The sequence below is a fragment of the Rhinopithecus roxellana genome, chromosome 14 (genome assembly GCF_007565055.1).
Source record: "Rhinopithecus roxellana isolate Shanxi Qingling chromosome 14, ASM756505v1, whole genome shotgun sequence".
In the NCBI taxonomy this organism is placed as follows: domain Eukaryota; kingdom Metazoa; phylum Chordata; class Mammalia; order Primates; family Cercopithecidae; genus Rhinopithecus; species Rhinopithecus roxellana.
This window is the reverse complement of record NC_044562.1, coordinates 76,296,128-76,323,903: the sequence shown is the minus strand read 5'-3', so window position 1 is coordinate 76,323,903 and position 27,776 is coordinate 76,296,128. Positions and strand designations below refer to the sequence as shown.

Below are 27,776 nucleotides of genomic sequence, written 5' to 3'. Positions count from 1 at the left end.
TTGGATATTTGTCATCTCCCTGCTGCAGTCCTGTATTTACTCAAAAGAACATTATGAACTTCAAAATATGAGAATAAAATAATTTCAAAGTCCACATGCAAAACAAAAAATAGCAAAAATCTTTACCAAATGAAAGAAACATACAATTTAGCTCAGCAGGACTTCTACACATCCAAGGACAATGTAGGTGTGCAGCCACAATTTTTTGAAAAAGTAAATTTCTTGGTTGGGCATGGTGGCTCACACCTGTAATCCTAGCACTTTGGGAGGTCGAGGCAGGTAGATCATGAGGTCAGGAGTTCAAGACCAGCCTGGCCAAGATGGTGAAACCCTGTCTCTACTAAAATTACAAAAATTAGCTGAGCATGGTGGCAGGCGCCTGTAATCTTCACTACTTGGAAGGCTGAGGAAGCAGAATTGCTCGAACCCAGGAAGTGGAGGTTGCAGTGAGCTGAGATGGCACCACTGCACTCAAAAAAAAAAAAAAAAAAGAAAAGAAAATTTATTTCTGGTCTTTCTTATGATCCTTTTTTTTTTTTTTTTTTTTTTTTTTTTTTGAGAAGGAGTCTTGCCCTGTCGCCCAGGCTGGAGTGTAGTGGCCGGATCTCAGCTCACTGCAAGCTCCGCCTCCCGGGTTTACGCCATTCTCCTGCCTCAGCCTCCCGAGTAGCTGGGACCACAGGCGCCCGCCACCTCGCCCGGCTAGTTTTTTGTATTTTTCAGTAGAGACGGGGTTTCACCGTGTTCGCCAGGATGGTCTCGATCTCCTGACCTCGTGATCCACCCGTCTCAGCTTCCCAAAGTGCTGGGATTACAGGCTTGAGCCACCGCGCCCGGCATGATCCTTTCTTAACAAAGCTGGCATAAAACAAAATGTTATAGGCTGGGTGCCGTGGCTCACGCCTGTAATCCCAGCACTTTGGGAGGCTAAGGTGGGCAGATCACTTGAGGTCAAGAGTTCGAGACCAGTCTGGCCAACATGGCGAAACCCTGTCTCTACTAAAAATACAAAAATTAGCCGGGTATGGTGGCGGGCTCCTGTAATCTCAGCTACTCAAGAGGCTGAGGCACGAGAATCACTTGAACCTGGGAGGCAGAGGTTGCACTGAGCCAAGATCGTGCCACCACACTCCAGCCGGGGCAATAGAGTGAGACTCAGTCTCAAAAAAAAAGTTATAATTATCTGTTAATATTTTAAAAGATTTTAGAAACCTTTTGAAATGTTATTTTTTTAAATGAAAAATTTCATTGCTCCAAGTATTCAGAATATTACATGTTTTTTAAAAAGTTATATTCAGGGCCGGGCGCGGTGGCTCAAGCCTGTAATCCCAGCACTTTGGGAGGCCGAGATGGGTGGATCACGAGGTCAGGAGATTGAGACCATCCTGGCTAACATGGTGAAACCCCGTCTCTACTAAAAAATACAAAAAACTAGCCGGGTGAGGTGGCGGGCTCCTGTAGTCCCAGCTACTCGGGAGGCTGAGGCAGGAGAATGGCATAAACCCGGGAGGTGGAGCTTGCAGTGAACTGAGATTGCGCCACTGCACTCCAGCCCGGGCAACAGAGCGAGACTCTGTCTCAAAAAAAAAAAAAGTTACATTCAGATTTTTAGATAAGATTCAGTTAATGAGAATATAACCCAGTATCTCGGGGTAAACAAATAATTCCATTTATATAGGGATTGTCCTTAAGGATCAGGCAGGGAAGGAAGGGGATAAAGAAACCTGAGAGGGGGGCCTAAGAAGAGAGGATATAGGCAAACTTAAATAATGTCTTCAATACAACAATTAATCTGAATAAAAATCTTTAGTAAATGTTAGTTAAAAGAATTTGCTCTCACTTTTAAGTGAGAACTCAGGGATGAAGATAACATAGATCCAGCCTTGTAGGGTATAAGGAACATGGCTGTGCTTTGGTCAAGGAGGGGCCAAGGTAAACATCCAGAGTGACTCAGAGAGTTTAGAGCACAGGCGTATAACTCCACCTGTTATCACAGCCATGTAGCCATAACGTGGGAAGGCCATCACTTGGCTCTACACCACATTGTCTGTAAAAGGTATAAATGCCGTACTGACACTGTACAGGCATGCTCGCACCCAGAGAAATAGAGCGAGTCAAAGCTATCCATCTTACAGATGGACAGGAGGGAGCCAGGACATAGCTAGACTTGCTTGTGCTCAGAGAGAGAAAGAATTAAGCTGCTGACCCTGAAGGCAAGGGAGAGACAGCCGGCCTGCGCAGTTGTGCGTGGGAGCCACAGGCTCAAGCAGCCCAGACAGAGCAGACAGTATAAGAAGAGCTGCTGAATAAAGCTGTATTTCACCTACCTACAGCCCCCGGAGTGTTCTTTCACCTATTTGCCATTCATCCTGTAACCAACCAAGGGGTTCACCTTGCCCGCTGCCTAGACAGAGCCAATTCATCAAGACAGGGAAATTGCAATTGAGAAAGAGTAATTCATGGAGAGCTGGTTGTGTGGAAGACCAGAGTTTTATTATTACTATTATTATTATTTTTTTTTGAGATGGAGTCTCACTGTGTTGCCTAGGCTGGAGTGCAGTGGCACAATTTCAGCTCACTGCAAGCTCTGCCTCTCGGTCTCACGCCATTCTCCTGCCTCAGCCTCCCGAGTAGCTGGGACTACAGGCGCCCGCCACCACGCCCGGCTAATTTTTTGTGTTTTTAGTAGAGATGGGGTTTCACCGTGTTAGCCAGGATGGTCTTGATCTCCTGACCTCGTGATCTGCCCGCCTCAGCTTCCCAAAGTGCTGGGATTACAGGTGTGAGCCACCACGCCAGCCAGGAGTTTTATTATTACTCAAATCAGTTTCCCTGAGCATTCGGGGAGCAGAGTTTTTAAGGATAACTTGGTGGGTTGGGGGAAGCCAGTGAGCCAGAAGTGCTGATTGATCAGAGATGAAATCATAGGGAGTCAGAGTTGTCAGTCAGTTCCTGGGTGGGGACCACAAAATCAGATGGGTCAGTTTATTGATCTGGGTGGGGCCAGCTGATCCATCAAGTGCAGGGTCTGCAAAATATCTCAAGCACTGATCTTAAAAGCAGTTTACGGAGGGTTAGAATCTTGTAGCCTCCAGCTGCATGACTCCTAACCCATAATTTCTAATCTTGTGGCTAATGTTAGTCCTACTAAGGCAATCTAGTCCCCAGGCAAAGAAGAGGTCTGCTTTGGGAAAGGGCTGTTACTGTCTTTGATTAAACTATAAACTATAAATCTCTCCCAAAGTTAGTTCAGCCTACGCCCAGGAATGAACAAGGACAGCTTGGAGGTTAAAAGCAAAATGGAGTAAATTAAGTTAAATCTCTTTCACTATCTCAGTCATAATTTTGCAAAGGTGGTTTTAATCTACCTGCTCTCCAAACATGGCCTGGAACCTGAACCTGAGCCTAACAGAGAAGTTATCAATAAGGAGCAAATAAGCTTAAGAGTAGAGAAGGTGTGATTCATCATTATCCCCAGAAGGACAGATCAGAAAGGTGAGGCAGTTCTTCTGTGATAAGCAGGCCTGCCTTGGTGAATGAACATAGCAGGCCCTCAAAACAGCAAGCCTCAGTGAAGCCTGCTGGAGAGAAGTGAGAGAATATAAAAGTCTTACTCAGGGTGAAATGTGGGACTGCTGCATGGTACAGCAGCGTGTTCCTGTTTGTTGTAAGAAACCCAGGGAGAAGAGGAGGAAGGATATAATATTCACTGTATCAATTTCCCAATACCTCTCCTTGACTCCATAAATGTATTCCAAACAGGACTCTGGATCTGGGAAGATGACAGTTTACATTTAGTGTTTGAGTGTTCGGGTGCTTAATTGATTGAAGAGTAGAGAGAAGGAGGGTAAGCTCCTGATGGGGAATAGCTAGACTTTCTTTGTTGTTTTTTTTTTTTTTTTTTTGAGACGGAGTCTTGCTCTGCTGCCCAAGCTGGGAGTCCAGTGGCACGATCTCGGCTCACTGCAAGCTCTGCCTCCCGGGTTCACGCCATTCTCCTGCTAATTTTTTTTGTATTTTAGTAGAGACGGGGTTTCACCGTGTTAGCCAGGATGGTCTCTATCTCCTGACCTCATGATCCCCCCGTCTTGGCCGACCAAAGTGCTGGTATTACAGGCGTGAGCCACCGCGCCCGGCCAATAGCTAGACTTTCTTAGAGATTGGTAAGAAAGTTAGAATCTAATCTGAGTTAAAATTGTCTAGGGAAATCCAGAGCTACTGGTGGGCTTGTCTCCAAGAATACTCCCACGTCCCAGAAAATTGTCTCTTTAGAGCTACTGTACCAGGGATACAATTTACTGTGGCAAAAGATCACCTCTTGGAAATTGTGTTGCTTACTCACCCTGGGCCACAGCTAGTCCCTGGTGACATTCAGAGGGAAAGGCCTGTGTTACACACGTGTTGGTAGTAACGGGTTAAACGTGAATGAGGCAGTTTTTAGTTCCTGATTCTAATCACATGCTTAAGGATTTTTTTTTTTTTTTTTTTTTTTTTTTTTTGAGACGGAGTCTCGCTGTGTCGCCCGGGCTGGAGTGCAGTGGCCGGATCTCAGCTCACTGCAAGCTCTGCCTCCCGGGTTCACGCCATTCTCCTGCCTCAGCCTCCCGAGTAGCTGGGACTACAGGCGCCCGCCACCTCGCCCGGCTAGTTTTTTTTGTATTTTTTAGTAGAGACGGGGTTTCACCATGTTAGCCAGGATGGTCTCGATCTCCTGACCTCGTGATCCGCCCGTCTCGGCCTCCCAAAGTGCTGGGATTACAGGCTTGAGCCACCGCGCCCGGCAAGGATGTTTTTTAAAGCAAAGAAACTTAGCAGTTTTCAATCCCAAGAGCCATGAAATACTTGAACAAAAGTGAAAGCTTAGTTATTTGGGAGGAAAATTATGTTCTTGGTATTACTACATTAGTCTTTTAACCAACATTTAATAGGTGTCAACCATATGTCAGACACACAGTGACTTTCTCTGCAAAGTAAAGGCAGCAAATTGGCCCTTTCTACAACATGAACGGGGAAGAAAAAAAGTAGAAAACCAGAACCAATTTGAGAGACTTGGGCCATAATATCAGCTTATCAGTTTCTTACTGAGTAACCTCAAGCAAGAGTGTGAAATTAAGTCAGGGACCTTCACGGGTGCACAAGTGATCTACTGGGATATAAAGTATTAAAAATGCAGCTAGGCACAGTGGCTCATGCCTGTAATCTCAGCATTTTGGGAGGCCGAGGCAGGCGGATCATTTGCGGTCAGAAGTCTGAGACCAGCCTGGCCAACGTGGTGAAATCCTGTCTCTACTAAAAATAAAAAAATTAGCTGGGGCCGGGCACGGTGGCTCACATCTGTGATCCTAGCACTTTGGGAGGCCAAGGCAGGCAAATCACATCAAGTCAGGAGTTTGAGACCAGCCTGGCCAACATGGTGAAACCCTGTCTCTACTGAAAATACAAAAATTAACCAGGTGTGGTGGCATACGCCTGTAATTCCAGCTACTCGGGAGGCTGAGGCAGGAGAATTGCTTGAGCCTGGGAGACGGAGGTTGCAGTGAGCCGAGATCACGCCATTGCACTCCAGCCTGGGCGAGAGAGCGAGTCTGTCTCAAGAAAAAAAAAAAGAAAAGAAAAATGGACCAGCTCATGTTGAAAACTACTATAAGAGGAATATCCTAAATACACAAAAATTACCAACAGTTTTTATTTTCTAACTCTAATACGATACCCATAGGTGTATAAATTAGTACCTTTTGAGGGGCAATTTAGAAATTTTAACAAATTTTTACATATGTAACAAAATTTTCAATTTGTGTATCCTTTGAGGCAACAACAGTTCCACTTTTAAGCATTTGTACTGCAAAACCATTTCACAGAAATGCAAAGATACACTAAAACAAAGATGTTCAATGCTGTGTTATTTTCACTGGCAAGTTGAAAATAGCCTAAACTTCTGGCACAAGGGGCTAGCTAATATATTCTATCTCCTATACAATAAGTTAAAAAATAAATTACAAAAAATGTTATTTTGTTTGTATAAAAATGTATTTTATATAAACAGAAAACATCTGAAAGCATACCTCACAAACTTAACTATAGTTGCCTCTAGGGGGAATTTAGATATGGGGATTAATGAGGTTTTTTGTTTTTGTTTTTTTTTTGGAGACAGAGTCTGCCCAGGCTGGAGTGCAGTGGCGTGATCTCAGCTTACTGCAACCTCCGCCTCCTAGGTTCAAGCAATTCTCCTGCCTTAGACTCCTGAGCAGCTGGGACTACAGTGAACACCCACCACCAGGCCCAGCTAATTTTTGTATTTTTAGTAGAGATGGGGTTTTACCATGTTGGCCAGGCTGGTCTCGAACTCCTGACCTTAAGTGATCTACCTCCTTGGCCTCCCAAAGTGCTAGGATTATAGGCGTGAGCCACCGCACCCAGACTAATGAGATTTTTTCTTCTTTAATACCATTTGTCTCTTTTAATGATGATGTATTGGTTTCTTTCACAGTTAGAAATTTATCCATCTGACTGGGCGTGGTGGCTCACTGCAAGCTCCGCCTTCCGGGTTTACGCCATTCTCCTGCCTCAGCCTCCCGAGGAGCTGGGACTACAGGCGCCGGCCACCTCGCCGGGCTAGTTTTTGTATTTTTTTTTTTTTTAGTAGAGACGGGGTTTCACCATGTTAGCCAGGATGGTCTCGATCTCCTGACCTCGTGATCTGCCCGTCTCGGCCTCCCAAAGTGCTGGGATTACAGGCTTGAGCCACCGCGCCCGGCCAGTTCTGTATTTTTCTTAGAGATGGGATTTCTCCATGTTGGTCAAGCTGGTCTCCAGTCCAGGCGACAGACCGAGACTCTGCCTCAAAAAAAAAAAAAAAAAAAAGAAAAGAAAAATACAGAATTAAACAGGCATGGTAGTGCATGCCTGTAATCCCAGCTACTCGGGAGGCTGAGGCAGGAGAATCACTTGAACCCAGGAGGTGGAGGTTGCGGTGAGCCAAGATTGCACCATTGCACTCCAGCCTGGGCAATTAGAGCAAAATTCCGTCTTAAAAAAAAAAAAAGAAAGAAACCTATCCATCGTTTTGGACGTTTTTAGACATGGTTGCTAAATCCCTACCCTCTTCTCTACATTCGACATATGGTACACAGACTCTAAGGGAAGCCATTTAATCAAAACTAGGAACAATTAGTTGAAAACTAATATTTTCCATTTTGCATTTTGTCATTATTTACAAGCAAAGATTAGCCAAAATAATGAGCATTATAATTATTATACCTGTTTTCAGAATGACTGTGCAGTGATACCTGCTTTACTTTTGGAAACTAATTTATTAAAATGGCATTAATTATGTATTTGTCGGCCGGGCGCGGTGGCTCAAGCCTGTAATCCCAGCACTTTGGGAGGCCGAGACGGGCGGATCACGAGGTCACGAGATCGAGACCATCCTGGCTAACATGGTGAAACCCCGTCTCTACTAAAAATACAAAAAACTAGCCGGGCGACCTGGCGGGCGCCTGTAGTCCCAGCTACTCGGGAGGCTGAGCCAGGAGAATGGCGTGAACCCAGGAGGCGGAGCTTGCAGTGAGCTGAGATCCGGCCACTGCACTCCAGCCTGGGCGACAGAGCGAGACTCCGTCTCAAAAAAAAAAAAAAAAAAAAAAAAAAAAATTATGTATTTGTCTACTTTGGGTAGGTAATACAATAATAACTGTGATATTATACATTCTATCATTAAAATGCTATTTTAAGTATTATTTCTTTTTTTGTTTGTTTTTTGTTTTTTGAGATGGCATTTCACTCTTGTTGTCCAGGCTGGAGTGCAGTGGTGCAGTGTTGGCTGACTGCAACCTCTGCCTCCTGGGTTCAAGCAATTCTCCTGCCTCAGCCTCCCAAGTAGCTGGGACTACAGGCGTGTGCCACCATGCCTGGCTAATTTTTGTACTTTTTTTTTTTTTTTTTTTAGTAGAGACAGGGTTTCACCATGTTAGCCAAGATGGTCTTGATCTCCTGACCTAGTGATCTGGCCGCCTCAGCCTCCCAAAGTGCTGGGATTACAGGCGTGAGCCATCACACCCAACCCCTCCCTGCGCCCCCCGCCTTTTTTTTTTTTTTTTTTTGAGATAGTCTCGCTCTGTTGCCTAGGCTGAAGTGCAGTGGTGATCTCCACATACCGCAACCTCTGCCTCCCAGGTTCAAGCGATTCTCCTTCCTCTCAGCCTCCTGAGTAGCTGGGACTACAGGTGCCCACCACTCAGCTAATTTTTATATTTTCAGTAGAGATGGGGTTTCACCATGTTGGCCAGGCTGGTGGCCTGACCTCAAGTGATCTGGCCGCCTTGGCACCTCAAAGTGCTAAGGTTACAGACATGAGCCACCATGTCCGGCCTAGTCAATATTTTTTTTTTTTTTAAGATGAAGTTTCACTTGGCCGGGCGCGGTGGCTCAAGCCTGTAATCCCAGCACTTTGGGAGGCCGAAACGGGCAGATCACGAGGTCAGGAGATCGAGACCATCCTGGCTAACACGGTGAAACCCCGTCTCTACTAAAAAATACAAAAAACTAGCCAGGCGAGGTGGCGGGCGCCTGTAGTCCCAGCTCCTCGGGAGGCTGAGGCAGGAGAATGGTGTGAACCCGGGAGGCGGAGCTTGCAGTGAGCCGAGATCGCACCACTGCACTCCAGCCTGGGCGACAGAGCGAGACTCCGTCTCAAAAAAAAAAAAAAAAAAGATGAAGTTTCACTCTTGTTGCCTAGGCTGGAGTTCAATAGCACAACCTCAACTCACCGCAATCTCTGCCTCCGGGGTTCAAGCGATTCTTCTGTGTCAGCCTCCCGAACAGCTGGGATTACAGGCATGCGCCACCACACCCAGCTAATTTTGTATTTTTAGTAGATACGGGGTTTCTTCATGTTGGTCAGGCTGGTCTCGAACTCCCGACCTCAGGTGATCCACCCACCTTGGCCTCCCAAAGTGCTGGGATTACAGGTGTGAGCCACTGCACCAGGCCATTGACTTTATTTTAATGTAAAAAAACACATAACATAAAACTTACCATGTTAACTATTTTTAAGTTTATAGTTCAATAATATTAAGAATATATTCACCTTGTTGTGAAATCTGTCATTTTAATGGTTTGTTTTTCAGTCAACTCCTTTGTAACCTATTTACCTATATCGCTATGTACAGCAGGAGTTTTAACTTCCCATGATGTGGACACACAAAGTAACAAGGTTTATACCAACTACATAATGGTGCTAGTTCAGTGTTTAGTTCATAAACCTTAAAATAATAAAAATAAAGTTTAGTTTTATGGTAGTGTTTTCTCTAATTCTTTTTACAAATTAGAGTTTTGAGGGACTATATGAAGTCAACAAGCTAAATCAACCACTGTGCAGGTTAGTGAAAATTAAAGAGATTGTTTTCAAAAATTTTCTAGGGGGATCCAGACTTTAAGGTTAACTTCATTAATCGCATAAACACAGGGCCAGTCCCTTTGCCGATCTGTTGAATGAATTAAGAGGAAGAATGAGTCATACGGACTGGCACCATATGACACAAAGAGAACCTGCTTTATCAGGTAAGAAGGGTAAGACGATAGGGATAGGATGCATTTAAAGAATAAAAGGTTTGCTTTTTTAAATCTTTTCAAAATTAAATTTTGTTTTATGTGAGGAAGTCAATGTTAGTAGAGATAGGATTTTATTTTTTAATATAGTTTAAGAGAAACTGAGGCAGTTGAATAATACAGAATCAGGAATTTTAGAGCCAAGTGGCTTTAGAAATCAGATAATCTAGTCATTATGATACATTTTTATTTGGCACACATATGTATAACAACTTTTGGCCATATCTCCTTAAAAATTTATGCATTTTACTACTGTTAATTTACATATTAAATATTACTGTTAATGTTTTATTTTTTAGACAAAAAAGATTATAAATATTCACTTTTAATACTTTTTTTTTTTTTTTTTGAGATGAAGTGTCACTCTGTTGCCCAGGCTGGAGTGTAGAGGCATGATCTCAGCGCACTACAACCTCTGCCTCCTAGGTCCAAGGGATCGGCCCACCTCAGCCTCCCGCCTCCTGAGTAGCTGGGATTATAGGCGTGTACCACCATGCCCGGCTTTTTGTGTGTGTGTGTGAGACAGAGTCTTGATCTGTTGCCCAGGCTGGAGTGCACTGGCACGATCTTGGCTCACTGCAACCTCCACCTCCCGGACTCAAGCAATTCTCCTGCCTCAGCCTCCCGAGTAGCTGGGACTATAGGCACGTGCCACCATGCCCAGCTAATTTTTTGTACTTTTAGTAGAGATGGGGTTTCACCATTTTGGCCAGTTGGTCGAACTCTTGACCTCAAGTGATCAGCCCAGCTCAGCCTCCCAAAGTGCTAGGATTACAAGCATGAGCCACCGTGCCTGGCCCCAGCTAATTTTTTTATTTTTAGTAGAGACAGGATTTCACCATGTTGGCCAGGCTGGTCTCAGACTTCTGACCGCAAATGATCCGCCTGCCTCGGCCTCCCAAAATGCTGAGATTACAGGCATGAGCCACTGTGCCTAGCTGCATTTTTAATACTTTATATCCCAGTAGATCACTTGTGCACCCGTGAAGGTCCCTGACTTAATTTCACACTCTTGCTTGAGGTTACTCAGTAAGAAACTGATAAGCTGATATTATGGCCCAAGTCTCTCAAATTGGTTCTGGTTTTCTACTTTTTTTCTTCCCCGTTCATGTTGTAGAAAGGGCCAATTTGCTGCCTTTACTTTGCAGAGAAAGTCACTGTGTGTCTGACATATGGTTGACACCTATTAAATGTTGGTTAAAAGACTAATGTAGTAATACCAAGAACATAATTTTCCTCCCAAATAACTAAGCTTTCACTTTTGTTCAAGTATTTCATGGCTCTTGGGATTGAAAACTCCCAGGTTCATGCCATTCTCCTGCCTCAGCCTCCTGAGTAGCTGGGACTACAGGCACCTGCCACCACGCCCAGCTAATTTTTTGTGTTTTTAGTAGAGATGAGGTTTCACCGTGTTAGCTAGGATGGTCTCAATCTCCTGACCTTGTGATCCACCTGCCTCTGCCTCCCAAAGTGCTGGGATTACAGGCGTGAGCGACTGCACCTGGCCTGATGACCATATTTTTTACGCCAAATTTTAAACCATTCTGGAGGTTTCAAAGCAAGATAGTGAAATTTATCAGTCCATATGAACTTGAGCCTGTACCAACACATGGTTGCTAGTTCACACCTAATAGTGTAATATGGCCCTTTTCTCTGAAGAAAATGCCTTTTCCAAATCTCCCTTACTACAATAAATGTTATCATAGTAACACCACTTCATACCTACATAGAGTTTTAGAGTTTACAAAGCTCGTTCACAAATATTCCGTTTGGTTTTTACAACAACCCAGTGTGGTGACTGGGCAGTACTATTATCTCCACTTAATAGATGGAACAAGGTTGAACAAGCATGAAGTAGTAGAACTGGGACTAGTAGAGCACTAAACTTCACAGAAGATATGTTGTCTCTTCCATATATATGAGGACAGCATATTCCTTTTGTAGAAATTTTATTTATTCCATGACTGTAATAGTTGCTTTCTTAAATTCCCTTTAGAAGAAAGTAAAATATAAGTTAAAAAAAAAAAAAGAAATCCCTACAAAAAAAGAGAATGTTTTTTCCTTTTGGATAATTTTACCACTACCTTTCCAAAATAAGTCATTCTTTTTTTTTTTTTTTTTTTTTTTTGAGACGGAGTCTGGCTCTGTCGCCCAGTTGCCCAGGCTGGAGTGCGGTGGCCAGATCTCAGGTCACTGCAAGCTCCGCCTCCCAGGTTCACGCCATTCTCCTGCCTCCGCCTCCCAAGTAGCTGGGACTACAGGCGCCTGCCTCGTCGCCCGGCTAGTTTTTTGTATTCCAAGTAGCTGGGACTACAGGCGCCCGCCTCGTCGCCCGGCTAGTTTTTTGTATTCTTTAGTAGAGATGGGGTTTCACCGTATTAGCCAGGATGGTCTCGATCTCCTGACCTTGTGATCCGCCCGTCTCGGCCTCCCAAAGTGCTGGGATTACAGGCTTGAGCCACCGCGCCCGGCCCCAAAATAAGTCATTCTTTTATCTTCTAGGTAAACTGTACCAAAACATCTATTCTGTAACATTAAAAAAAATATGTGAGGATGGACATGGTGGTTCATGCCTATTATCCCAGGATTCTGAGAGGCCAAGCTAAGAAGATTGCTTGAGGCCAGGAGTTTGGGACCAGCCTGAGCAACATACTGAGATTCCATTTCTACCTAAAAACAAAAAAATTAGCTGTGCACAGTGGCACACATTTGTAGTCCTGGCTATTTGGGAGGCTGAGAGGCAGGAGGATCTTTTGAGCCCAGCAGTTGGAGGCTGGAGGCTGTAGTGAGCTATGATTGCATCATTGCAATCCAGCCTGGGTGACAGTGAGACCCTATCTCAAAAAAAAAAAAAAAAGTGAACCTCTAAGACGAGGACAATATAAAACCTCAATTCTGCAAGCAGATCACATTAAATGCTAGTCACACAATGTATCAGTAAGTTTCATCATATTTTTTCCCTACAACTAACCATAATATCACAGGACTAATAATCTGTGATATACCACAGTTAAAACGTAATTCTTCTTGATTTCTTACTTATAAAGAACATAATTGCTGGTCAGCAATTGATCGATAGATACGGTGATTTCAGAAAGAAATGATGGGTCTTGCCATTTTGAAAAGAAAATATATATATATTTTTTGAGATGGAGTCTCGCTCTGTTGTGCAGGCTGGAGTGCAGTGGCACTGTCTCAGCTCACTGCAACCTCTGCCTCCTGGGTTCAAGTGATTCTCCTGCCTCAGCCTCCCAAGTAGTTGAGATTACAGGTGCATGCCACCACGTCTGGTTAATTTATTGTACTTTTTAGTAGAGACAGGGTTTTACCATGTTGGCCAGGCTGGTCTCGAACTCCTGACCTCAGGTGATCTGCCCGCCTTGGCCTCTCAAAGTGCTGGGATTACAGGTGTGAGTCAACGTGCCTGGCCAAAAATGATTATTAAAGAAAAAGATTGTTTTCCTTTTTTGATCCATAATGTCATTAGTCCTATTGATTTCAGTTTCCTGTCTTAACATTATGACTGTAATTTCTTGTGTATCATTAGGTTTCAAGAAAAAGGATCTGGCCAAGCGCAGTGGCTCACACCTGTAATCCCAGCACTTTTGGAGGCCGAGATGGGCAGATCATCTGAGGTCAGGAGTTTGAGATCAGTCTAACCAACATGGAGAAACCCCATCTCTACAAAAAGACAAAATTGCCAGGCGTGGTGGCGCATGCCTGTAATCCAAGTGACTCAGGAGGCTGAGGCAGGAGAATCACGTGAACACGGGAGGCGGAAGTTGTGGGGAGCCAAGATTGTGCCATTGCACTCCAGCCTGGGCAACAAGAGTGAAATTCCGTCTCAAAGAAAAAAGAAAAAGAAAAAAAGAAAGAAAGAAAAAGGACCTGGGCATTCTCAGTACCTTTTCTGATCTTTATCTTCAGGAAAGCCATCTCTGTATCGTTCAGCAAATAAATACTGGGCTGAGTATCTGATGAACTGCACTCTGCATAGGTTGCATTCTGAGAGAGAACTTGGGCAGTTTATCTTTTCTGGGATTTGGTTTCCTTATCTCTAAAATGAGAAGGCGTGTTAGTTCTAGACCATCATCCCAAGGGTCCATTTTAGCTTTAGCGTGCATCAGTGTAAAACCTGTTAACAAATATTTGTTGAGACAAGGAATTCTGGTGTATAACCAACATTGTGGAAATATTTGTGGATACCTAAACAGTGCTTTATCCTCTCGGCAAAACAGTTCCAACAGCTACTAAATACTAAGAAGGCCTACGGCTAAAATCAGGTAGCACCTTGTGATGTAATTCAAACCACTAGAACATGTGGCATGCAAGACTACATCAGGCCACTTGAGGTATTTATTAGGTAACAATTTATTTATTTATTTATTTATTTATTTATTTTTGAGACGGAGTCTCACTCTGTCGCCCAGGCTGGAGTGTAGTGGCGCAATCTCGGCTCACTGCAACTTCTGCCTCCAGGGTTCAAGCGATTCTCCTGCCTCAGCCTCTTGTGCAGCTGGGATTACAGGCGCCCGCCACCATGCTTGGCTAATTTTTGTATTTTTAGTAGAGACGGGGTTTCACTATGTTGGCTACGCTGGTCTCGAACTCCTGAGCTCAGGCAATCTACCTGCCTCGGCCTCCCAAAGTGTTGGGATTACAAGCGTGAGCCACCGCGCCTGGCCTAGGTAACGATTTTTCCGCGTTAAATGGTTGCCTAGTGCCCTGAAAAGTGAAAGCAGAGTACCTAAATATCATACTGTATACGTTAGAAACAGGGGAGAAAGGAAAAAAGATGTTAAAGTTTACAGTAAAATGAGAAACAAAGTAGGAAAATAAGTGAAAACTTCTTCCGCAACTGAGACTCAACCTCTACATTTTACCTAGGTAAAATCTTACCTAGGGTAAAATTGCCCACAGGGCTCAAGTGTTTGGATGCACTGTCCAGGCCAAGAGGAAAGATTTTCAGCCAGTCTCCAAAACATCTCAGGGACGGGTAAGGAAAACAGGCGTAAAGTGTCTCTATTGATCAAATCAACCCCAGAGAAACTTTCTTAGGGCGGAGAGCATCTCAACCGCGAAGGTTCATTTGCGGCCTCCTTCTCCACTTCAGGCCTGCAAAACGGCCGACGGCATCCGCACTGGCTCGGCAATTCGCAGGGCTAATGGCCCGTGCAGACTTCTCCGTGTTAGCCCCGCCTCTTGAGGCGCTTCCGCCGCCGGGCTCCTGGACACGCCTCCTTTAATTGGCTAACGTCACGCTGGGAGTGGGCGGGGACAATGTGTCAGACTGTGCGGTCACTTCCGGCCCGGGAGCGCGCGGGTTGATTCGTCCTTCCTCAGCCGCGGGTGCTCGTAGCTCGGAAATGGCGGGTAAGTTCCCGGGAAAAGTTTACCAAGGGGAGGAGGCGGCCAGATCTGGGATAGAACGCCGAGACGGTGGTGGCAATGCCCGCCTGGAACTTTCGGGCTGTAGCCTGGGTTCCAGAAGGCCTGCTTGGGACCGGAAGCGCGGAACTCTCAGCCCAGCAGCTCCCTTGGCCGCGGTCCGCGCCCCCGCCCCCGCCCCCAACTGCTTGGGGTTTTGCGCCTTCTGCGAGCAACCCGGCCCCTACCGAAAGCCGAAGAGGCCGGGGGAAAGCGTCAAGATTTGGGCTTGTAAAATGCCACATGCCTTGGGGCCTGTTTCTCTTCCCATTCCTTTTGTCCACTGCTGCTTGCTTCAGATCTTGTACATCTGGTCCTGTTCCCGCCAGCTGATTTTAATGCTCAGATCCTCCTCCTCTTCCAGGTCTCCGTCTACCTTCCACTACAGTCAACTTCTGAGCTAGCGCATTGCTGACTTGCCCTGCTCTAGCGCTCCCACTTGGATCTCGACTGACTTCATAATCGTCTCCTTAATTTCTCACACTTTAGTATTCCGAGGATCGTATTTAGATGCCCTTTGAGAAAGACTTTGTTCCTGAACTCCTCCCTTCTCTTTTAGGGTTGGACTACTATAATACAATTCTCTTGAGTACATTCTAGCGTCCCTTCAACTTACAACATTTACTAATGTATAATTGCTATTACTTTGTACGTGTATTAAGGCTGTTTTGGTGTGATTATTTTTTTCGATTACTTATCTTTTGAAGTTAGGGACAGTTTCTTTTTCCTGAGACAGGGTCTCTCTCTCTCTGTCGCCCAGGCTGGAGTGTAACGATCATAGTTCCCGGCAGCCTCCAACTCCGCCTACGCTCAAGCTATCCTCTTGCCTCAGCCTCCCGAGTAGCTAGGACTCCAGGCATGCACCACAACGTTCGGCTAAAAAAAACTGTTTTTAAACCTTTTAGAGACAGAGTCTGGCTGTATTGCCTCAGGCTGGTCTGAAACTCTCGGCCTCAAGCCATTCTCTCGCTTCTGCTTCCCACAGTGTTAGAATTACAGGATTGAGCCACCTCGCTGGCCTCTGTTGCTTTTATCATCTCTTTTCAGGGCATTCCTCGTAGTCTCCATTTTTATGGATATGTGGAATAGACAAGCTGTTGTATGAGCTCTAGAGATGTTCAAAGAACGACTTTTCTACCAGATGGAAATTGTAGGATCTTGAAGTACAACAGAAGAGGGAGGACAAACGCTAAGAATTACATCTAAATTCGAATTTAGGGCCCATCATTTAGTAGCTGGATGCCCTTCAACTCAACCTCTTTCTAAGCCTGAACTTCTGAATATAAAGTGGAGTTGATATAATACCTACTTACAGAATTGTGCGAATTAAGCTAATACATGATTTCGCAGGTTAAATTTTGTTGCTTACACTCCTCGAAGTAAATTCTGTAATCTCAGTTCTGTAGATTAGGGTCAGAGGGGTTAAGTAATGTGCTCTAGTTCACTGAGCTCACTAGCTCAGTAAGTGTGTGAAATAGAATCCAGGAATTCTGACTCCAAACTATTAATCTATACTGCTTCAAGTCTCCCATTTTCTGTGTGTGTGTTTTAACCCCTTTTTCAAGTTCATAGCACATCTAGCACATCATTGTACCGATTTTTCCTTTTTGCTTATGGCTTTTTTCTGCCTGAAATTTTACTAATTTTCTTTTTTTGGAGACTCTGAGTCTTGCTCTGTCACCAGACTGGAGTACAGTGGTGCGATCTCGGCAACCTTTGCCTTCCAGATTCAAGCAATTCTTCTGCCTCAGCCTCTGGAGTAGCTGGGACTACAGGCGCACACCACCACGTCCAGCTAATTTTTGTATTTTTAGTGGAGAAGGGGTTTCACCATGTTGGCGAGGATGATCTCCATCTTGACCTCGTGATCCCCCTGCCTCGGCCTCCCAAAGTGCTGAAATTACAGGCGTGAGCCACCGCGCCCGACCCATTTTTACTAATCTTTATATTCATTTTGTCAGGAGATTTGTTATCTTGAAAGTTTCTTTTGAGAGTGATTATCTTCCAGTGTTATTTATTATATATATTATTGAATAACCGCTTTGTAGTAAAACTACTTTATTGTGCCAGTAGCTTACAGTTTATGACTTTAGGCATGCATGATTTTTAAATATTTAATATAGTGGAAAGATGTTTTCTTTGTGCCCCTGTTCCTCTTCCTTCTTTCTTACCTAGGGTAACTGTGGTTACCAGATATTTGTGTATTCTTCTTGAGACATTCCATGCATTATCATTTCCTTATCTGAAGCACTCTGGTAGACTTTTTCCAATACTTAAAATGAAATTCTGTCATAATTATCAGAGGACATTCTCATTTTGCTTTTTACATCTTATAATGAAAAAGACGACTTAGGTATTAATTTTAGCAGATTATTTGTATTAGTAAATGTTCAGAAATGTTAGTAATCTATCATGTTAATTTTCAGGTTTATTCATTTATATTAAGTATGCCTAGTTTATAAGCTTGTCTCTCAAGAGTGATTTCTTTCTCTGTTTTGTAATGAGGCACTATTTTTTTTTTTTTTTTTTTGAGACAGAATCTTGCTCTGTCGCCCAGGCGAGAGGACAGTGGCGTGATTTCAGCTCACTGCAGCCTCTGCCTCCCGGGTTCAAGAGATTCTCATGCCTCAGCCTCCCAAGTAGCTGGGATTACAGGCGCCTGCCACCGTGCCTGGCTAATTTTTGTATTTTTGGTAGAGACAGGTTTCACTATCTTGGCCAGGCTGACCGTGAACTCCTGACCTCGTGATCCACCCGCCTCGGCCTCCCAAGGTGCTAGGATTACAGGTGTGAGCCACCATGCCCGGCTGGCATTCTTAATACATTTATTTAAGAGTATGTGGAGAATGACTTGTGCTTTTATGATCTGTCAGCATGTTTTAAATCATACCCCATTCCACTTCTAATAACCCTATTATAAGTTGGACGATTTAAATCACTTCCAATTAAACCTTTTAAAAACCTTTTCTCTTAGGATTTGGTGCTATGGAGAAATTTTTGGTAGAATATAAGAGTGCAGTGGAGAAGAAACTGGCAGAGTACAAATGTAACACCAACACAGCAATTGAACTAAAATTAGGTATGTATGCCATTTCTAAGTAATATTTTGTACATACTGTGTGTGTATATATAATCTTTCATTTTAAATTTGAAGTAAAATTTTATGTAAGAGCAGTTATTTATGCAAATGTATAGTTTTCTGCATTTATTGAACATACTCAGATTTTATTCAGTCTTGATTTATATCATGGAAGGTGTAGATGTTTGAAAGGGGATAGAATTTTATAAAAAAGGAAAGACGGTGGGGCAAAAAGTAATAAATATGTATAGTTTCAGCTTCTTAAAAATATTTTTAACGTTTTTGCCTGTAAGAATAATAAACAATAGCAAATATTGGTGAGGATGTGGAAAAAACACGTATATTGCTGGTGGGAATGTGAAGTGATATAACTACTTGGGAGAACAGTTTGGCTCTTTGTCTTTTTTATTTTCTTTCCTTCCTTCTCTTCTTTCCTTTCCTCCCCTCCCCCCCCTTTTTTTCTTTCTCTCTTTCTTTTTTAAAGAGACAGGGTCTCACTCTATCACCCAGGCTGTAGTGCCATGGCATGGTCATAGCTCACTGCCGCCTCCAAAACCTGGGGTCAGGCAATCCTTCTGCCTCAGTCTGCCAAGTAGCTGGGAGACAACAGGTGTGCACCACCCGAGCCTGGCTAATTTTTATTAAAAAAATTTTTTTTTTTTTGAGATGGAGTTTCGCTCTTGTTGCTCAGGCTGGAGTGCAATGGTGCGATCCCAGCTCACCGCAACCTCCACCTCCTGGGTTCTAGTGATTCTCTTGTCTCAGCCTTCCAAGTAGCTGGGATTACTGGCATGCGCCATGACGCCTGGCTAATTTTTTGTATTTTTAGTAGAGATAGGGTTTCTCCATGTTGGTTAGGCTGATCTCGAACTCCCATCCACCTCGGCCTCCCAAAGTGCTGGGATTACAGGCATGAGCCACCACTTACAAATTTTTTCATAGAGATGGACCTTACGTGTCTGTGTGTCCAGGCTGATCTTGAACTCTTGGCTTCAAGCAGTTCCCTGGCTTGGCCTCCCAAAGTGTTGAGATTATAGCTGTGAGCCACAGCACCCCTCCTGGTTTGACAGTTTCTTTTTTTTTTTTTTGAGAGGGAGTCTCGCTCTGTCCCCCAGGCTGGAGTGCAGTGGCACGATCTCGGCTCACTGCAAGCTCTGTCTCCTGGGTTCACGCCATTCCCCTGCCTCAGCCTCCCGAGTAGCTGGGACTACAGGCGCCCGCCACCGCGCCCGGCTAATTTTTTGTATTTTTAGTAGAGACTGAGTTTCACAGTGGTCTCGATCTCCTGACCTTGTGATCCGCCCGCCTTGGCCTCCCAAAGTGCTGGGATTACAGGCGTGAGCCACTGCGCCCGGCCTGGTTTGACAGTTTCTTAAGAAGTTAAACATAGATGAATTATATGACCCAGGAGTTGTACTGCCAGGTATCTATCTACTCAAGAGAAATGAAAATGTAGTTCATGCAAAAACTTGTACATGAGTGTTCATAGCCGCATTATTCACAATAGCCAAAAAATGTAAAAAACCTAGATCTATATCAGCTGGTAAATGGATATAGTATAGCTATACCATGGAATAGTATTTGACAACAAGAAGGAATGAAATTCTGATACCTATTGCAATGAACCTTAAAAAGATTGTGCTAAGTGAGAGAAACTAAACAAAAACACCATATATTAAGTAATTCCATTTGTATGAAATATTCAGAAAAGACAAATCCATAGAGTCAGAAAGTAGTGGTTGCCTGGGGCTAGAGGTAGGAGCACAGAGTAACTACAAATGGGCCTGACGTTTCTTTTGGGAATGATGGAAATGTTTGAAAGTTAGATTGTGGCACAGCTCTAAATTTGCTAAAATTTTACACTTAGAACAAGTGAAAAATAATATATGCTCATGATTCCTGGTTGCATTACTTTCCATGCCTGAATTTCCTCATTGTTAATAATAATTCACAGTAGTTACAAAGATTAAATATGGAGTTTAAATATCAGTAAAGTGTTTCAACTCCTTGACATACAGAAAATACTTGATAAGGGCTGAGCAGAGTGACGACGTGGTTGCTGGGCTCTCTGTATTTTTTACATGTCACCTCATTTTGCGATTACTTCATTCTTTGATACCTTGATTACCTTGGAACATCCTGTCATCTGTTATCTCCGTCCCAGCCTTGGAATCAGCCATTTCTCCAAGGATCACTGGTTTCTTGTAGTAGGAAATGTCATTTTATTTTATTTTAGAGACAGAGTCTCACTCAGTCACCCAGGTAGAGTGCAGTGGTGCGATCTTGGCTCACTGTAACCTCTGCCTCCCGGATTCAAGTAATTCTTGTGCCTTAGCCTCTCTAGTAGCTGGAATTATAGACATGTGCCTACCAGGACCAGGTAATTTTTTGTGTTTTTAGTAGAGATGAGGTTTCGCCATGTTGGCCAGGTTGTCTCAAACTGACCAAGTGATCCACCTGCCTCGGTCTCCCAAAGTGCTGGAATTACAGGCGTGAGCCACTGCACCCAGTCAGGAAATGGTTTTTTTTTTTTTTTTTTTTGAGAGGGAGTCTTGCTCTGTAACCCAGGCTGGAGTGCAGTGGCGCGATCTCGGCTCACTGCAAGCTCCGCCTCCTGGGTTCACGCCATTCTCCTGCCTCAGCCTCCCAAGTAGCTGGGACTACAGGCGCCCACGACTGCGCCCGGCTAATTTTTTGTATTTTCAATAGAGACGGGGTTTCACTGTGTTAGCCAGGATGTTCTCGATCTTCTGACTTCATGATCCACCCGCCTCAGCCTCCCAAAGTGCAGGGATTACAGACATGAGCCACCGCACCCGGCCTGGAAATGGTTTTTTATTTTGAGATGGAGTCTCACTCTTGTCACCTAGGCTGGAGTGCAGTGATGCGGTCTTGGCTCACTGAAACCTCTGCTTCCTGGGTATAACTGATTCTCATGCCTCCGCCTCCCAAGTAGCTGGGATTACAGGTGCCCGCCACCTCACCCAGCTGATTTTTGTATTTTTAGTAGAGACAGGGTTTCAGCATGTTGGCCAGACTGGTCTCGAACACCTGACCTCAGGTGATCTGCCCACCTTGGCCTCCCAAAGTGCTGGGATTACAGGTATGAGCCATCACACCCATCCACAGGAAATGGTATTTTATTTATTTATTTATTTATTCATTTATTTTTTTGAGACGGAGTCTCGCTCTGTCGCCCAGGCTGGAGTGCAGTGGCCGGATCTCAGCTCACTACAAGCTCTGCCTCCCGGGTTTACGCCATTCTCCTGCCTCAGCCTCCTGAGTAGCTGGGACTACAGGCGCCTGCCACCTCGCCCGGCTAGTTTTTTGTATCTTTTAGTAGAGACGGAGTTTCACCGTGTTCGCCAGGATGGTCTCGATCTCCTGACCTCGTGATCCGCCCGTCTCGGCCTCCCGAAGTGCTGGGATTACAGGCTTGAGCCACCGCGCCTGGCCAGGAAATGGTATTTTAAAGCCAAGATGTGGGTGCTGAAGCCAAGATCTAGGTGCTAGATGAACTCATTGCTGTTAGTATTGCTCTAACATTAATGAGAGCAGGCTTAGGAGATAGAACTTTGTTCCTTACCATTCTGTCCCTGCCGCCTGCAAGGTGACTACAGTCTCATTTTTTTGTCCAAAATTAGTTTTCCATGTTCTGGCACTTTATATAAATGGAATTATACCATATATACTGCTTTGTGACTGGCTTGTTTCATTAAGCATAATTTTTATGAGGTACATCATATGTTGTCTGTACCAGTAGTTCATTCGCCAAAATTTTTTTTTTTTTTTTTTGAGACGGAGTCTTTTTTTTTTTTTTTTTTTTTTTTTTTTTGAGACGGAGTCTTGCTCTGTCACCCAGGCTGGAGTACAGTGGCCGGATCTCAGCTCACTGCAAGCTCCGCCTCCCGGGTTCCCGCCATTCTCCTGCCTCAGCCTCCCGAGTAGCTGGGACTACAGGCGCCACCACCTCGCCCGGCTAGTTTTTTGTATTTTTTAGTAGAGACGGGGTTTCACCATGTTAGCCAGGATGGTCTCGATCTCCTGACCTCATGATCCGCCCGTCTCGGCCTCCCAAAGTGCTGGGATTACAGGCTTGAGCCACCGCGCCCGTCCTGAGACGGAGTCTTAACGCTGTTGCCTGGGAGTGCAGTGGCGTGATTGCGGCTCACTGTAATCTCTACCTTCTGGGTTCAAGCGATTCTCCTGCCTCAGCCTCTGGAGTAGCTGGGATTACAGGCGCCCGCCACCATGCCTGGCTAATTCTTTTGTATTTTTGGTAGAGACGGGATTTCACTATGTTGGCCAGGCTGGTCTCAAACTCCTGACCTAATGATCGCCCGCCTCGGCCTCCCCAAGTGCTGGGATTACAGGCGTGAGCCACCGTGCCCGGCAGTTCATTCCTTTTTATTGCTGAATACTGTTCTGTTGTTGGATACATCATTATTCACCAGCTAATAGATATTTGGGTTGTTTCTAGTTTTTGGCTGTTACTGTATGAGTTTTTTTGTGGACATATGATTTTATTTTGGATAAATTCCTAGCTGTGGATTTGCTGGGTCAGGAGGGTATTTGTATGTTTAACTTTAGGGGATACTTGCCATACTGACTTCTAAGTACTTTTATACTCACATCGACTGTGTATTAGAATTTTGGTTATCCATATTCTCACCAACATTTGATGTTGTCGGTTTGTTAAGTTTTAGGCATTCTACTGGGTATGTAGTAGTATTTCTTTGTTAGTAGTACTTCATAGTGGTTGTAAAGTTTAAATAGATTTTAATTTACCTTTCCCTGATAACTAATGCTATTAAGGATTTTTTTTTAAATGTGGTTATTGACTATCTCCTTTTGGACTCATGTATTCACATCTTTTGCCCATTTTAAAATTAGGTTATTTGGGGGCCAGGTGCGGATTACACACCTGTAATCCCAGCACATTGTGAGGCCAAGGCGGGCGGATCACGAGGTCAGATCAAGACTATCCTGGCTAACACAGTGAAACCCCGTCTCTACTAAAAATACAAAAAATTAGCTGGGTGTGGCGGCGGTTGCCTGTAGTCCCAGCTGCTTGGGAGGCTGAGGCAGGAGAATGGCATGAACCCGGGAGGCAGAACTTGTATGAGCCAAGATCGCTCCGCTGCACTCCAGCCTGGGCGACAGAGTGAGACTCTATCTCAAAAAAAAAGAAAAAAAAAAAAAATTAGGTTATTTGTCTTTTTGTTATTAGTTATATTTACCTACATATTCTGGATGAGTCCTTTATGCAGATTACATGTTTTGTGCACATTTTTCTCTCAGTTTGTGGCTTGCCTGTTCATATTCTAAACTGTTTTTTGATAACCAGAAGTTTTTAGTTTTAATCATGTCCAGTTTATTAATTTTAAAAATTTCTATTAGTGTTTTCTGGTTCATGCCTAATATCTTTGTCTACCCCAAGGAGATAATGAAGCTCTCTTAATGTTTTCTTCTGGAAGGTTTTTAGTTTTAGCTTATTAAAATTATGTCCATGATCCATCTCATGTTATTTTTCATGTTCAATATGAGGAAGGGGATTAAGGTTTGTTTTTCCATGTGGATATCCACTTGTTTCAGTATAATCTGTGTGAATGCCTTGGTGCTTTAACAAAAATAAATTGAACTTCCACGTGTGGATCTACATCTGGACTTTTCTCATCCATTGTCTGTTTTTCTGCCAATATCGTACTGTCTGGATTAGTGTAACTTTCTAGTGAGTCCTGGTAGTGTGAGTCCCACATCTTTATTTTTTCAAGATTGTTTTGATTATTCTTGACCTTATTTCTGTATACATTTTGGAATCAGGTGGTAAATTTCTATTTAAAAAGTTCCGACTTAGTTAAGGTTACATTGAATCTAAAAATGAATTTTTTTAGTGGGGAGAATTGCTATCTTAATAACATTGAGCCTTCCAATATATGAACATGACATATTTCTGTATTCTAGAAATGTTTCGGGTTTTCAGTCTTGCGTATACTTTGTTACATTTATCTGAGTAAATCTACATCTTTTGATTGTTGATGCTCTTAAAAATGGTATACTTTTTAATTTTGTGTGTGTGTGTGTGTGTGTGTGTGTGACATGTTCTCACTTTGCCACCCAGGATGAAGTGCAGTAGAACGATCTCCACTCACTGCAACCTCTGCCTCCGGGCTCAAGTGATCCTCTTACCACAGCTTCCCGAGTAGCTGAAACTCGGCATACACCACCATGCCTAGCTAATTTTTGTATTTTTTTGTAGAGACAGGGTTTCGCCATGTTACCCAGACTGGTCTTGAACTCTGGATTCGAATGATCTGCCCACCTCGGCCTCCCAAAGTACTATTACAGATGTGAGCCACTGTGCCTGACCTAAAAATGATATACTTTCAAAATTTTCTCTTCCAGTTGCTTGTTTTGTGTGTGTGCATGTGCATATACATGCACACATAATGGCACAGTTTGTGTATCCTGCAGCCTTCCTAAATTCACTTATTATCATAGTTTTTTGTATTCTGGGCTTTTTCTGAGAGAGTGTCTCACTCCATTGCCAACCCTGGAGTACAGTGGTGTGATTGTGGCTCACCATAACCTTGACTTCCCAGGCTGAAGCAATCCACCTCAGCCTCCTGAGTAGCTGGGACTACAGGTGCATGCCACCATGCCTGGCAACTTTTTTTTTTTTTTTTTTAAATTTTTTTCCTAGAGACGGGGCCTCACTATGTTGCCCATGCTGGTCTTGAACTCCTGGGCTCACGCGATCCTCTTGCCTCAGCTTCCCAAAGTGCTAGGGTTGCAGGTATAAGCCACCACACCCAGCTGTAGTATTTTTTTTTTAAGTGTAGATTATTTCAGATTTCCTGCACACACACGTTACCTGTTAATGAAGAAAATTACAGTTTTTCTTTGCCTTATACAGTTGTCCATTGGTATCTTCAGGGATTTGGTTCCAGGATCCCCTGTGGATACCAAAATCTGCTGATGCTCTGGTCCATTATACAAAATGCCATAGTGTGGCTGGGCATGCATGTTGGATCACGTCTGTAATCTAGCACTTTGGGAGGTTGAGGCAGGTAGATTGCTTGAGCCCAGGAGTTTGAGACCAGCCTGAGCAACATGGCAGAACCCATCTCTACAAAAAATACAAGTATTAGCCAGGTGTGGTGGTGTGTGTCTGTAGTCCAGCTACTCAGGAGGTTGAGATGGGAGGATCTGCCTGAGCCCGAGAGTTCCAGGCTGCAGTGAGCCGTGATTGTGCCACTGCTCTCCAGTGTGAGTGACAGAGTGAGAACCTATCTTGATAGATAGATAGCCATATAGCTGGGCCTGGTGGCTCACGCCTGTAATACCAGCACTTTGGGAGGCTGAGGCAGGTGGATCACGAGGTCACGAGTTCGAGAAGACAAGCCTGGTCAACATGGTGAAACCCTGCCTCTACTGAAAATACAAAAATTAGCTGGGCATGATGGCACACACCTGTAATCCCAGCTACTTGGGAAGCTGAGGCAGGAGAATCTCTTGAGCCCAGGAGGTGGAGGTTGCAATGAGCTGAGATTGTGCCACTGCACTCCAACCTGGGTGACAAAGCAAGACTTTGTCTCGGGGGGAAAAAATATAGCCATATAGTATAGTCAGCTCTTTGTATCTGCAGATTCTGTAGTTGAGGTTTCAACCAATCCCATGTTAATCCATAATTGGTTGAATCAGTGGATGTGGAACCTGCATATATGGAGAGCCACCTATGTTTCATTTTCTTGCCATATTTATTGCACTGGCCAGAACCTCTGTTGTAATGTCAAATGGAAGTGATAGAACAGACATCCTTGCCTTATTCCCAATTTAAGTAGGAAAATTTTGAGTCTTTCACCATTCACTATGATGTTAGCTATAGGTTTTTCATATGTTCCCTTTATCAGGTTGAGGAAGTTTCCTTCTACTCCTAGTTTGGTGAGAGTTTTTATTATGAAAGTGTTACATTCTAATGCTTTTTCTTTATCAAGATAATCATAAGATTTTTCTCCTTTAATTCTGATAATGTGAATTACATTGATGAGATTTTAAGTGTTAAATTAGCCTTGCATGCCGGTATATTATCCTTTTTCTGCCTTGCTGGATTTGACTTGGCGATGTTTTATTAAGACTCCCTTGTTCATGACAGGTGATGGTTTCTTTTTTCATACATCTTTGTTTGATTTTGGTATCAAAGTTTCCTGGCCTCATAAAATGAGTTAGGAACTGTTTCTTCTCTGTCTTCTGGAAGAATTTGTATAAGACTGCATTATTCCTTTAAACGTTCAGTAGCATTCACCAGTGAAGTTTTATGTGCCTTGAGTTTTCTTTTTTTTGAAGGTTTTTAACTATAAATCCAATAAATAGATTTAATACTATTCTGATTTTCTGTTTCTTATGTCAGTTTTGGTAATTTTTGTCTTTGAAAACATTTCTCTATTTTATCTAACTTTCTTGGCAGAAAGTTGTTTACAATATTCCCCTGTTACCATCTAAATGACTGTAGAGCCAGGTGCAGTGGCTCAGACCTGTAATCCCAGATCTTTGGGAGGCCAAGGCAGAAGGATTGCTTGAGCCCAAAAGTTCAAGCCCAGCCTGGGCAATATAATGAGACCTTGTCGATAAAATAGAATTTTAAAATTAGCCAAGCATGGTGGCGTGCACCTGTAGTCCCAGCTACTTGGGAGGCTGAGGTGGGAGGATCACTTGAGCCGGAGAGGTGGAGTGGAGGTTATAGTGAGCTAGGATCACCCCACTTCACTCCAGTCTGGGTGACATAGCCAGATGCTGTCTCAAAAAATAAAATAAAATAAGTGACTCTAGAATCTATAATCCCTTCTTGGGAATATTGGTAATTCTTTATCTCTTTTAATGTCTCCCTACAAGTTTATCAGTCTTACTGATCTTTTCAGCAATTGCCTTGGTCTATTATTTATCTGTTTTCTTAATCTTTCATTCTGCTGACTTTGGGTTAATTTTTTTTTCTTCCTTTTGAGACAAGGTTTTGCTCTGTTGCCCAGGCTAGAGTGCAGTGGTGTGATCATGGCTCACTGTAGCCTCAACCTCCTGGCTCAAGTGACCCTCTCACCTCAGCCTTCCGAGTAGCTGGGACTACAGGTGTACACCACCACACTCAGCTAACTTTTGTATTTTTTTTTGTAGAAATGGAGTCTCACTATGTTGCTCAGGGTGGTCTCGAACTCCTAGGCTCAAGTGATCCTCCTGCCTTGGCCTCCCAAAGTGTTAGGATTGTAGGCATGAGCCACCTTACCTAGTCTAATTTGCACTTTTTAAGATCTTTCTTTTTAAAGTAGAAGTCTATATAAATTTTAAACTTTCCTTTTCTCATACTAGCATTAATGTTATAAATTTATCTCTAGTTGCAGTGAGGCAAGATTGCATCACTGCATTCCAGCCTGGGTGACAAAACGAGACTCTATCTCAAAAAAAAAGAAAAAAAAAATTTACCGCTAAATATTGATATAGTTACATCCCACCAATTCTGTTGTGTTCTATTTTTATTATAGATCAATTCAAAATATTTTTTTTTTTTTTTGAGACGGAGTCTCGCTCTATTGCCCAGGCTGGAGTGCAGTGGCCGGATCTCAGCTCACTGCAAGCTCCGCCTCCCGGGTTTATGCCATTCTCCTGCCTCAGC

General features: G+C 43.6%; 1 protein-coding gene across 1 annotated transcript in view; it reads left to right on the top strand.

The window, feature by feature from the left end:
• The first annotated feature begins 14,886 nt into the window (after window positions 1-14,886).
• Window positions 14,887-27,776, top strand: part of HAT1 (histone acetyltransferase 1) — a 70,819-nt gene continuing 57,929 nt past the window's right edge. The window contains exons 1-2 of the mRNA XM_010377593.2: window positions 14,887-14,979; window positions 18,008-18,112. Of these exons, the coding sequence (XP_010375895.1) occupies window positions 14,973-14,979; window positions 18,008-18,112 (112 nt within the window). The 5' untranslated portion in view covers window positions 14,887-14,972. The remainder of the gene's footprint in view (window positions 14,980-18,007; window positions 18,113-27,776) is intronic.